The sequence below is a fragment of the Buteo buteo genome, chromosome 2 (assembly GCF_964188355.1).
Source record: "Buteo buteo chromosome 2, bButBut1.hap1.1, whole genome shotgun sequence".
Lineage (NCBI taxonomy): Eukaryota > Metazoa > Chordata > Aves > Accipitriformes > Accipitridae > Buteo > Buteo buteo.
The window spans coordinates 4,576,561-4,590,278 of NC_134172.1; the positions used below are offsets into that span (position 1 = coordinate 4,576,561).

At 38.6% G+C, this 13,718-nt stretch overlaps 1 protein-coding gene across 1 annotated transcript in view; it reads right to left on the reverse strand.

Moving 5' to 3' along the window:
- ADCYAP1R1 (ADCYAP receptor type I) overlaps positions 1 to 13,718 on the reverse strand; it is an 85,655-nt gene that overhangs the window by 40,943 nt on the left and 30,994 nt on the right. Inside the window, exons 4-5 of the mRNA XM_075022481.1 lie at positions 1,350 to 1,385; positions 655 to 696 (exon numbers count right to left, since the gene is read on the reverse strand). Coding sequence (XP_074878582.1) covers positions 655 to 696; positions 1,350 to 1,385 — 78 coding nt within the window. The remainder of the gene's footprint in view (positions 1 to 654; positions 697 to 1,349; positions 1,386 to 13,718) is intronic.

The window sequence follows — 13,718 nt, forward strand, 5'->3', positions numbered from 1 at the left end:
CTTGCCAGGGCTCAGTAACCTGGTTGAAAAACTAGAGCTGGGCTGCACTTATTCCTCTCCAGCACAATAGAACCATTTCCATTTATCAAACTATTACAGTTCTTGGAGTTGGAGCTGTACTTTGACCAAAATTGATGGAAATTTCCAAGTTGTGGGTGTTTCTTTTTTTTTTTATCAAGGTTGTGCTGCTTCGCATTCTTAGAGCAGTTTAGTAAAGTAGCTCATAACACTAGCAGTGACCTTATTTTTAGAGAATCTGTTTGCCATCCATGCAGCAGAATATGTCTATTTAATCACAGCATTCATTTAAGAACATTGCATTACCTGGCAAATTTTGGTAAATTACTCTTGCACATCCATACCTAATTTTCTGTGGAAAATAACCACTGAATCACAGTGTTGACTTTCTTTAACACCATTTAGTAATTACTGCTAAGCAGGTAGATATAATTTATAACAACACATTTGCTAGATTGCAAGGCTTAACGGTGGAGGAATAAATTTTCATAATACTGCTAAAAGTAACGTACCAGAAAATGTGTCACCATAATTAGAACTGATCAGAAAATAATACCTAAATGGCAGGAGAAAAAACTTGGAGCTTCCTTTTTAAAAGAGTTAAAAAGAGAAACATTCCATGGTTCTGTTTCTTACCTAGGGGAGACTGGGCTGTGCTTTCCAGCAGGTCATAATCACCTATAAAAGTGGAAATTTGGTATGAAATTGTTTTGATTGTGTTTTCTATTAGGACCCAAAGTGGTCTCTGCAGAAATCAGTGAGTAGATTCCAATTGATTTTTATTTGTATGGATCAGGCCCAAAGGTAATAAATACTTGATTCTGTCTTTTCAGGAAGTAAATACAGTTTTACTTGTGACTTTAAATCAAAGCTGAACCTATAAAATTAGAAAATTGCTTCTGAAAGCAGTGAGCACATAGCTAAAAAGACATACAGTTGAACTAGAACCAATTTTATTGTAAAAATATAGATGTCAAATATTGTATCTTTAGAAATTTATATTTATAATCCATAGATATTTAAGTATAGTCAGTTTTCGCAGAACTCATGAAAAATTATTTCCATCCATCAATGACAAAAAGCAATAATTAATTGGTTTTAAGTAAGATAGCTTAAATTTGTGGATTTAAGTTAGATCACATCGATTTCTAGAAACTTACCAGATTTTTACTTTCACTTTTTACCAGAATATTACAAATTATTACGCGTATTCGTTATCATAATGGCTGATATCCAAACGACTTTTCAATAATCCAATATTATCATGTGCTCTACATACAATTTTTGAGAACAGAGGTACATAGGAGGTAGTCAGCACAACTGGTCCTTACCTGCATGGTTTTGCCCCAAGTTATCTACTTCCCAACCTGAAATTAGAAGAATAAAAATAATTCATTTGATCTTGATAGTAGCTTACTTCCCATAAGAGGAGTGGATGTAGCAGTGACCAGATAAGAAATGCAAGAAAATTTTGTTTAAATCCTTTTTTCAAGATCAGTACTGTATATTATGGCTGAAAAGTGGTTTTCAGAAGATGGTCGGTTGCATTTTATTGTTAAATCTCTGTTTATCATGGAGTTTCATCAACCTCTAGGAAAGATATGAAAAAGAGATGGAGGGAGCTTTTTTGGTGTTTTTTTTGTTTGTTCATTTTGTTTTGTTTTAAGGGGGGGAGGGTTCTGAAATAAGAAGGCCCCACACATTTCCAAAATATTGTGCCAAGATCCATGCTGATTTGTATACTAAAAATACAAAATATTACAATGCCAAATCATAAAAGTTTGAGTTAGCGTTAAAAATTTTCCTTTTCCTTTCTTTCATCCTTCCAAAATAAAACGTTGGGATTATCTCAACCCTACCTCCCACCCACTTTACTAAGTACTTAAACCGAATTGCACTGAAGTCAGACTTCCCGAATCCTCAGTGGATTTTGGCTCAAGCTCAGTGTTGGGGAATGCATAAAGATTATGCTTAAAACGCCTTAAGCCACCGAGTGGTGCTGCTGTATCGTGCAGAGAAAGACACTGAGGAGCCCAACAAAACTCTCTGCAAATAGCTCTGCCAGTGGCCCACTGACTAGTGAAAAAAAAAATATTTCCAACACTCCTGCTACGGCAGGTTAAATGTTTAGGTTAACTTAGTTCTGTATCCCCTGGGCTAACTGCAGGGCTTCAGGTTGTTCTTCTTTAACCCTGAACATATGGTCAAATCTTAACTAGGGATTGGAAAAGGTATTCACCAAACAAAGATTGATTTTGATCCTATGGGAAAGGAGAAAGACAGCATCTAAGGAAACAAAATAGTAAAGAGAATCCTTTCAGCACAGCATAAAATGCATTTTATATTTTATGCTTTTTCAAATTCCCTATCATGTAATAATTTTAAATTCATTGATTTCCCTCTCTCTAAAATAAATCAGACATAGTTTTTGTTATTCTAAGGTACAAACACAGGATTTAATGTGAAAATGATGATGGTAGCCTAGAAAACTGATCTGATGCATCAGGTAGGATGTACTGTGTCTTTGAATGGATGTATTCAACATCAAACCTACACATTCGACCCACCAGTTACTTTGAAGGGTTAATACTGAAAGCCATGATGAGAACACCCTTGGTCCCCTGGCTTCTCTGCCCAACTCCAGCTGCTTTCAAGCTTTCACCTATGAAAATTCTTGGACGTTTGCAAATATTGGGTAGGTGCACTAATTCTGAAGAGAAGTCACCAGTGCTCTGAGCAAACATTTTCCAACAAAGCTCGTTTGCCCTGCTGCATCAGACTAAATTACCAGATGCTGCAGAAGCGCTATGGCTGTGCTTCAGATTCTTGGCAGAATAACAGGGATGCCTCTGCAGAATATTTTGGACAGATCTCTTTCTCTCCTGAGTCTACCAAACCCCAAGTTTATTAACAGGTTTATTATTTTATTTATAGCTCAGCTGTAGATGCCTCTGTTGCTAAAATCTGAATTCAGAATACGAACTATAGGATATCCTGCAGAAATTTTTTAGCTCTGGTCTTATTAGTCGGAGGATTGAAGAGCAAGCCACTGTTCCCTGATCGCTGTCTTTCATAGTGTCTTTCATAGCTTGCTGCCACTTAAATCAGCAGCTCATAATGGAATTGGTTCCTTACATCGTGTCACCCCACTCCATAGCCTGTATCTTACAATGACCCACAGAAGCAGGGTAAGAAGAAAAACTCAAAAACCCTCTTTGACTCATAAAAAAACAATTTTACTTTATCAGTTGTATAGAGTGGCTTAAATCCTGAAATGTAATATTACAGACTTTCCAGAATTCTTGTTGGAGGAAGACCAGGCCAATATTAAGTAGATTGAAGTCTGATGTTCCTGGCATGCTGGCATATTACACTGATGGCTCAGAAAAAGATCTTTTTTAAAAAATTTAAATATTTTATATTTAGCTATTTTTTTTCCTATAATCTAAAAAGGAGGAAATAAAAATTACCATTATTTCTCTCTAAATATGAGTGGTAGTTAGTCACACCGATGTTAAAATATTAGATTTTAGTTCATTTTGGATTTCATGACATCTGTAATAACAGTTAAAACATCACATTAATGTAGTTTTGTGAAATGAAGAGGCTTTTTATATTAATATTTTTTTTATATACCCAAATTATTATTGCATTTTATCTGTGTTTGGACATTATGAAGGGATTCACATTTTCAACGTTAATTTTCTCACTGCTGTAGGAGCAAACTTGCCTTTTATTAACATATTTTTCTATATCTGAGTCCTTGCTAATGTACTGAAGAAAGTTCCAGTACAACCTTTTACTATACAGGCTTTTAGACTTGATCCATCAACCTAATTTTCAGTAATAAGTTATGCTACTGGAAAGTCAATTAGATTTACACTGGACATTATGCCCTGAATTACAACTACAAGTCAAAGTTTGTCTAATGAGTGTTGGGATAACATACACACATATACAATTATATTTGCGTGTGTATGTGTGTATATATTTATTTTTAATATATATGTATATACAAACACACAATGAGGGAACATACAGCCACCATCTGGCATTAAATTTCTGCGTGCTGCTGCTGCCCTTCTCTCGACACCATATGTTTATGCATCGTGCACCAGAATATGGATGTTTACATGATAGATGACTGTGCCAATGGCTATGTTTACACACATGTATGAGAGTGCGGTGGAGTTCATTTGGATTATTTATGTTCTTAACATTTAATCTGTCTACATATATAGGGACAAAGCCCAAACTTGCATTTGAGCTGGGGTTGTAGGAAGACCAGGCGTAGGGCAGTCCCTCTCATTTTTCAGAGTATTACCCTGAAACTGTATTTTTGTGTTTTGTTTTTTTTTTTCACCTGAGTGCCTTTCTGATTCTAGAGAGACCTCAGCATATTTACTCTAGTGTCAGTCACGTAATGGGCAAAATTATAGGGCACCTCGCTGCATGGGCTTTCACAGGAGCCCTCTCGTTGCCTTACTCTTAGGACATAAACAATGAGAAGCTGGTTCATTAAACTTCACTGATGAAGCAGAGAAAGCCTATCAAGATGATTACACAATAGGCTAGATTAAATACATTACCCTCCCAGAAATGAAGAAGAAATAAAATACGCTTTTCATCTGCATTTTGACTGGAAACCCATTTTTCAGGGGTTTAATTCAAGGATCACGTTCATGACTTACATGAATGACACCTGTGCTCCTCACGTGTAGTTAAATAACAGCACAGCCCAAACTATGGAAAGGTGGAGTGAACAGCAGCTATTAAACAGTGTCTTAGAACACCATTTATTAAATCAATAATTGCTCACATCAGTCAATAAACTCCTGAGGAAGCTAATGTTATCCTTGACAAAGGACAGTTTATCCAGTATATTGACAGACAGTGTTATTCACTATTTGACCAGACTGAATAGGTAAGTGTCACTCTTTGGGAAGTAAAGCAAATCTTCCATTAGTATGTTAACTGGCATTATTAATTAGATGTTATTTGCAGTTCTACTTAGAGAAGATCCATCAAAATGCTGAACTGTCAGTTCCAAAGACTGTATAGAGAAATGAAACACAGAAAACATTTCTTGTTTCTAATTTCTACATGAAGAGGTGAAAGAGAAGAAAAAAAAATAATCGAAGGACTTGCCAAAGGCTTCCCATAGAGTTAGTGGCAGAGACCAGAACTTTCATGCCCCTTTCTTGCACTTTTATCAGACTTTCTTCCCTGGTTTACACTTGCTGAGTCCCAAAAACCACAACTCCCTCCTCACTATCCTCTGACAGATGAGAAATTTGATGCAAGCAATTGTTGCTTTTGATTTAAAGTGAACAGGACTGGCAAAGCTAAAGCCAAGAAACAGCTTGTGTACGATGAGCCTCGGAGCTCAGCGCAGCCTTTTAGATCGTCTCCTTCGTGCCAAATTTGTGCTGGCTGCTTTCAGTGTCAGCTGGCAAGGCAACTGCTTTATCTCCCATAGGTTTGTTTATCTGAACACAACTTGCGTTTAACCCTTTTGTTCCAGCATTTGTCCCTTACTAGCGGCGGGGCAGGGGAATGAAAACCTTCCCAAACTGTTCTGTCCCGAAATGGCTTGCCCACACTTTTCCCTTCTTCTTGTTTTTGCCATCTCAGTATTACGGGTTGGAGGACTGGTTCACGTGGGTAATCCTCCAAAAGGCTGCATTTTGACAGCACTGAGATCAATGTGCAGAGCTCGCGCTCTTTACTGCATGTTAATTCTGTCCCTTCAGAAAGTGCAGGGACTGGGGCAGAGAGAGGTTAAGAAAAACATTTCCTACAATCACTTGTGCTGTCCGGCTATGTGGATAATGAGCTGGTTAGGCAGAAATCTGATTTTTTTCCTGTTTTATATAGCCCTGATCAGAAGCTGAACATTTTATTTATAAATACGAAATAAATCAGCGAGCTCTCACACCAGACTCCGTGGCATCCACCACTCTGTGCCTTTTCACTCCCTTCCCTCTTGCTGCACGCTGCTCTTATGCACCAGCAATCTGTTCTGCCGGCTGGCAAAGCCGCAGTCGGGAACAGCAGTCTACTGAGCAGCTTTTCTGGGGCTTTCTGAGCTCCCCACACAGATCCCGCTTGCACACTCTGCCCCCTGCTTCTAATGCCCTCTGCCCGGTCCTGTAGCTGGACACACACAGTCCCACATGGACACTATCCAACCATCCCAGTTCCTTCATTACAGCTCTTTTTTTGGGAGGGAAACCTGATCCAGAATCAGTTGCTAGGTCTTTACAACCTCATTAACAGGCAGCCAGGCAAGGTTACAAAGTACACGGCCTTACAGATTCCCACACCTTTCCCTATATTAAGTGCTTTCCTCCACTATTTCCAGGGGTTTTGGTCTCTCCAGCTTCATGCCCCGTAGAAAATACTTTGTTTTAGACATCTACCATAGGATGAGGAGAACTAGCTCCTGCAACTTCTTTGTTACCCAGTGGTTTGTGCAAAGTACTGCAGAAAATGCAGTGATGGAACTGATATATGAGTCCTTTCCTCCTATATCCCATATGAATTTCAGGGCACATGGTTTCATGACAAAGAAGACCCAGTGAATCATGCCTGGAGATCACAGAATACCAGTGAGGTCCCATATGGAGAACATAAAGACCATAGTACATAGGGCTGGCTGAGGCAAGACTGATGTAGATATGATCAATAACATGTAAGGGAAATTATTTCTTCCTCTTTCTTATCAAAGGCTATGAAACTAGCAGTGGACTGAGGTCACCATAGCAACTGCTAGGCATCATCTAAACATTATGCGTCTCCTTCCTAGGAGGCTGGCTGTCACAGGAGCATCCATCAGAGTGCAAGATCAATGGAAATACTATTGAAGGGTCTCCTAGCTCTGAAGAGGGTAGGGGTCATATTTCAGAGGAAAAAAAAAAATGGTTTTCAAACAAGAAACAGAAAATAAGAAACATTGCCTAATGGAGATTATCAGTTATGAAATAAGCCCCAGAGAAGAAAGCATATTAAATCACTTGCTTAAAAAATGAATGTGTGCCCACCACACCTAAAATCTTGCAATCAACTGGAACTCATTTCTCAGTTATTTGAGTCAAGAAGAGAAACAAGAATGAAGCAAAGACTGCTACTAAAGGTTGAAGCATCTGCCCACATTACACCTACAGTGATACTTCAATGTATAACCTTTTGCTGTCCAAGTGTTCTCCAAACTACTCAGCAGCTTTCAACATGTTGCACCCTTGCACACTTCCCAGAGGAGCATGATTTTTTTTTATTTTCCATGGTCAAATTAGCTTTCAGATCATATTGACAAAGGTCTTGAGCTGCATTACAGCTTTCCCCTGGCCACTGCAGGATGACACCTTGCAAAGGACCAAGGATTTGATCTTTAGCTGAAATGCTCTTGGTCATGTTGTACATTTGAGCATCAGATGCACAGTCTTATGTCCCCATAATTTGGTGGGAAAGGCCATAAAATGTCCTTTTCCTGTAAAAAGCATCTATGAGGCCTTAACTACTGGATTGGAAATGTAGATACAGTTACTATTCTTTGATGGCAATATTTTCCTCCCATTTCCCTCTGCATTGCAGATAGACTTTGTGATGCTGTGACCAAGGAAGCATGCTTAATTATAGCTTGTCCTCCTCCCTTTAGAAAAGATGAAGTAATCCCATGGTTTAACTGCCTGTGGAAAGCCTAGGGATGAAAACCAGCAGGAAGGGACTTGTTATCTAGTAAACACTATTATCTTGGTTATTGGCAAGACATTATTTTTAACATCAACACTTGGTAGATCTCTTGTACCCATTCTTTATCTTGCAATTCTTTCTAGGACTTGCTGAACACTAAGCAACGGTAACACATATGCAATCTGCAGGCAGCTTTCAAAGTTGTCCAAAACCTTTAGCTAGCATGTATATATATAAAACCAGATACCTTTGCATTGAACTTGCTTCTGAATGCTACATAGGATCTTATATAAAGTGAAGGATGGATCTAAGGTATGCACAGAGTCCTGGTTGGTTCAAAGACTAATTAAGTTCTGATGGCTGATTATTATTCCCATGATGAAAATGCTGTGGGATAGGTCATGTCTGTTTTTCAGAGACTACTACTTGGTTCTGGTGGTTTTCTTCCCTTGGTTTTCATACTGGATGTTGAAATACCCACCAGGGCACCAGGGGTGAGATATACTTGAATAGAAATCTAGACCTTTGCATTGATCTTTTGCCTTGCCTATTTGACAGGCAAATGCAATTTCCAGTTTCAGTCTGCTGCAATGCTGACCTTAATTTCAGCGAGTAGCAAAGAAAACCTCCATCTTTTACTTCAGAAGAAAATGAGCGCACAATCTTCCAGATACATTTTGTTGTTTAGAAGGCCCCAATCTTTAACAGTCACCTTTTCTTTCTATCTATATCAAAAACTATCAAGACATAACCCAAATTCATAGAAACTGTAACTTGTAAATATTTTCAACAGCTTTCACCTTGGGAAGACAATTACTTTTATTGTCTTTTCATCTAGTTTGGGAGTTACGTACCATTTTCACAGTGGTACGTAGTCAGCACTTAAAGACTTTACCAGGACTATTTTCCCAGAAATGACACAGAGGGGCCTTCCACCTGTGAACATGTAGTATCACTTCCCCTCTCGTAACTCTTCTATTGTCATCTTATTCCGTTTGATTAGGGATAACATCTAAACTCAGACAGTAGAAAAAAGCCACAGATGGCTTCCTAAATCCAATTAACCCTGCATCCATAAATCCCATTTTCCACCCGTGATATCTCTAGTGCAGAATATATGAAGCTTGTTGTTCTTGTGACAAAGTACTTGAGTTTCTCCCAGTGTTTTTAATGGGATCTGTAATAGACTATTTTTAATTTCTTGTTCTCAGGGGCAATAAAGCTTGTTGGTTGAGCACTGAAGTCATATAACTTCCAGAGTAGCAGCAAGCCAAACACTTTGGTTCAAAATTGTGAGCATAGGATGTAACTCCCTCTTAAACTCTGTGATACCTGGATACATTCTTTATTCTACTGGATTTTAATTAGGACCCCTTAATCCTGTTATCAACATAGGATGCATTTTATGTCTTCAGTAAAAATTATGTATATTTTCTCTATCTTACATAGGAAACCATGCCTTGTAGTAATATTCTTTTGGGTGTAGCAGGTAGTGTCCTAGACTGAGCACTAGATAAACATTCTGAATTGCTGGAAGATTCAGTAAGAGCTAATCATATTTATTATTTGGATTTGTGAATGAAAGCATTTTCTCAATGTGGAGCATATGGCAATGCTCAGAAGCTGCCTATTATCATTTCTATTAGTTTTTACTGCAAATCAAAGATCTAAAAATATGCTCATTTCTGATCTGGCTATTGGGTTTCTTTCAATGGTCCTTTTGAGTAATGTGGCTTTATAGGTTCCAGAATATCTCAGTTGTGCAGGGTAGAGAAAGAAAAGCATGGATTTGTCTTCTGTAGATTTCCACTGCTAGGCAGTATTGCCTCTGTCTGGGAAAAAACAGGAAAAAGTACAAAACAGAGAAAATTTTCTAGCTAGAAGGGAAGATCACTATGTTGGGGCCATCTCTAGGCCTTGCTATGTTATACTGAAATGCAACATCACACCTTGACACACTTTTCTTCTTCCTTTGCAAAGATACCTTAGAATGCTTTAAATATATCCCATTCTAGGGTGGTTGTCTCTGGAGTCGGTACTAGGAAAGCGCTGGAGAAAGCATAATATACAACAATGACATCATGGAAGTTATAGCTCCCAGTGAAAATAAAATTGTGAATTGATGGATATCAATTGAAGAAAAGAATGTTGAAGAGGAAAAGAAATTAATATTTAGGATCCCTCTAGAAGGAAAGCTACTGTAAATCTTTAATCTACTAGATCAGAAAATACTCAGGAGTTAGTATGTTTTTTTCATGTGGAGAGATTTTGAGAACAATCTTTTTGTTCACAGTCTGCATCTGAAAGGAGATGAAAAATTCTAGTGATTTTGGAGGAGCAGAGAAGTGAAATGAGATTTTACAAGGAAGGATCACCAACCACACAGCATGGGATTTAACATTAAGCTTTCTGTATGACATTGACACGAGTTCAAATGTTACTCAATTCAATTGCAGTGAAGGTTAAAGCAGAATATATTTTCAAATTAAAAAGAGGAAGGGCTGGTATTTTTAGCCAAATCCATAGATAATTTTTCAACAAAGCATCTCTGCAGATGACAGTTTAGTTGGTTAATATTTATTTTGTAGTATCTTTTTTTTCTTTTTCTTTTTTTTTCTTTTTACTGCATATGGAAATCAGACATCCTTTCTGAAATTCATAAAACAAACAGCCCCCTCCAGTGACTTCATTCACCTCAAGATAAGTATTTGAGATAGGTCAGAGGAAACACCTTCTACGAGTACCCATTGCTTTCTATTTACTGAACCAGAAATCCATGTGATCAGTTCAGACTTAAACATGTAACTTTTAGATATCCAAAGCCAAGTAAGATAACTCCTACCCCCTCTTAAGAGTAACATCATATGGTTGGCCTGTTGTTATACAAGCAGCTGTACCTACAGGTGCTTCAATGCTTCATAGGGCAAACTTTTGGTCACATGAAAATTTTGCTGTATTAGGAATGAATATGCTATTAATAAATACTAGTGTCAGTGCCTAGCCTAGTTACATTTTCTAGAAACATAGCAGCAGCCAGAGCATGCTATAACAATCTATAAAATGTGTTTAACCACAACTTAGAAACATTTTAGTTACCTAATAACCCTTTGTTTAAGGCACCATCATATCATGTGACTTTTTTTCATTAAGCCCTCTTTGAAACAAATACAGTTGGCTAATTAAAATTAGCAGCAATGATAGTGAAAACTCATGCTGATTCACCCAGGAGAGTGATTATGGATGTAGACATCTCCACCTTGGGGTCACTAGTGCAAATCCAGCCGAATCTGCAGAGATTTCAAACTACTCCAGATTAAATGTTTATTTGTTTATCTAATCAATTATGAATCTTGGTTTTGTTCCTACTGAACAGATGTCCAATAACCCCTCAAACCCAGCACTACAAGAGGTAATAGCTGTCACTTTTGCTAGTGATCCTGTAAGAAGATAAAGAGAGCAGGACATATGTTTACACTGGACTGACTACTCCTCCCTTAAGGTCATACTATCACCCTGCTACAGGTCAAATGTGAAGTACAGTATTTCAACAGGTCTGTAAATGTTAGCCAAATAATGTAAAAATATTATTTCAGCCCTTTATTTTACATAGCTCTGGTTATGATAGAGCTTTTCTTTTTTTTTTTTTTTTTTTTTCCTCCTGGAATAGATCATATTGAGCTAACTTTGCCTTTGAGGAGGGAGGGGATTGGATGATGTTGGTGTCCTGGTTTCGGTTGGGACAGAGTTAGTTTTCTTTCTAGTAGCTGGTACAGTGCTATGTTTTGGGTTCAGTATGAGAAGAATGTTGATAACACACTGATGTTTTCAGTTGTTGCTCAGTAGTGTTTAGACTAAGTCAAGGATTGTTCAGCTTCTCATGCCCAGCCAGCAAGAAGGCTGGAGGGGCACAAGGAGTTGGGAGGTGACACAGCCAGGACAGCTGACCCAAACTGGCCAAAGGGGTATTCCATAACATGAGACATCATGTCCAGTATATAAACTGGGGGGTGTTGGCTGGGGCAGGGCCACATGGCTGCTCGGGAACTAACTGGGCATCAGTCGGCGAGTGGTGAGCAATTGCATTGTGCATCACTTGTTTTGTATATTCCAATTCTTTTATCATTATTATTGTCATTATTGGTATTGTCATCATTATTAGTTTCCTCCTTTCTGTTCTATTAAACTGTCCTTGTCTCAACCTATGAGTTTTACTTTTTTCCTTCCGATTCTCTCCCCCATCCCACTGGGTGGGAGGGAGTGAGGGCTGTGTGGTGCCCAGTTGCTGACTGGGGTTAAACGACGACAGTCGACGATGTCAAGACTGGAGGCAGCCTGGGCTGCAGGGATGATGCACTGGAGGAGTTTGTGGTCCTGAGTGTTATGGGTCAGGTGAAAAGCAAAGTCAAGACCCTGAATTTTAGGAAAGCAAACTTCCAGCTCTCAAGGAATTAGTCAATAGGAGCCCCTGGGAAGCTGCCCCGAGGGACAAGGGAACAGAACAGAGCTGGCAGATTTTTAAGGATGCTTTCCACAGACTGCAAGAGCTCTTGATCCCCAGGTGTAAAAATCAGGAAAGGAAGGCAATAAACTGCCATGGCTAAGTCAAGACCTACTGGTCAGACTAAAGGGCAAGAAAGAAATGCACAGGCAGTGGAAGGAGGGACAGGTATCCTGGGAAGACTATAGGAACGCTGCTTGATTTTGTAGGGATGGAGTCAGGAAGGCGTATCTCTGAGCATTGCATCCAACACATGCAGAGAGAGAGAGAAAAGTGGTATGTTATGTCACCATGTGTTAGCACATTGTAGCTTGAGGGTGTGTAGAGGGTGGAAGTTACAAGTCACTGAAAAGGAGGGTTTGTAATGGAAATTCGGACAGGTGCTGTCTTAAGCAACAGGCCTCCTGCAGTTATTTCAGAAGATAACAATACATCAGCCATCTGCTGATGCGCAATAAATAACATATAAGTATTTTGCCTACAGGATGCAAGCATCACTGATAACTGGGGAGTGAAAACTTTTGGTTGAGTGTATAACCTGCACAAAGGATGAGCAAAATTGGCTTGACAATCAGGCTCACAAGTAGTAAAAAAAAATTGATTGCAAAGTCATGGAGAATTGAGGAAAAAAAACCCCACACCCCAAAACACCCACCAGACTGAAAGAGGGAAAAATATTACCTTACCTGTGCTAGACACAAACCCTACTGGATGCTGACACGTTTTTTTCTATTATCACTAAACGCGGATGGCTCAGTATGTGCCATTGTACTCACTGAGTCAATACTGAACAAATATCACAGCAGTAAAGATTATGTTTAATTATACTGGCTATAATTAAAGCACATAGAATTACAGCAGTAATTATATTTTTATACCTGATAATTTAAAGAGGGACTTATCTTTCCCTGTTCAAAAATTAGTTGCCTAGTTTAAGTGAATTGCCCTTAGTACTTGCTGGATAAAGAGAGGTATCTCCAAGGTATGATTCACTTCATGTCTCTTGGAATAACATAATTTGCCTTCTGTGGGTCTCTTTCTCTCCACTGACTACAGATGGAATCTAGAGGACTCATACAGAGAAAAATCTCAACTTGGGTACAGGTAAATTTAGATGATCATCCTTAAATTCCTTTCCATTTCACAAGAGCATTGGCACTTGCTTCAGTGTCTGGATGAGTTCAGATAGATGGATTTAAAGGTGAAGATTCCAATGTTTCTGGAGCTGTATATGGAACACTTACTGTTTCCCACAAATTCTGCTCTGTGTGTGGTAACACAGAGAAGGTGGATTCTGGACTTAAGAGTGTAAATGAATTATTCATTGGTAAAATAATTCTAGGGAAAAAGGATCCTGGGGAACAATGATGAACTTGTCCCTCAATGGACAGTGCTAATTAAGTGATCTGCAGTAGCCTAGATGGGTGCTGGGAGGAGACGGACAATACTGTGTTAAGTATCAGCAAAGGCTTGTTGTTAGATAACATTGGTGGGAGGACTTAGACTCTCT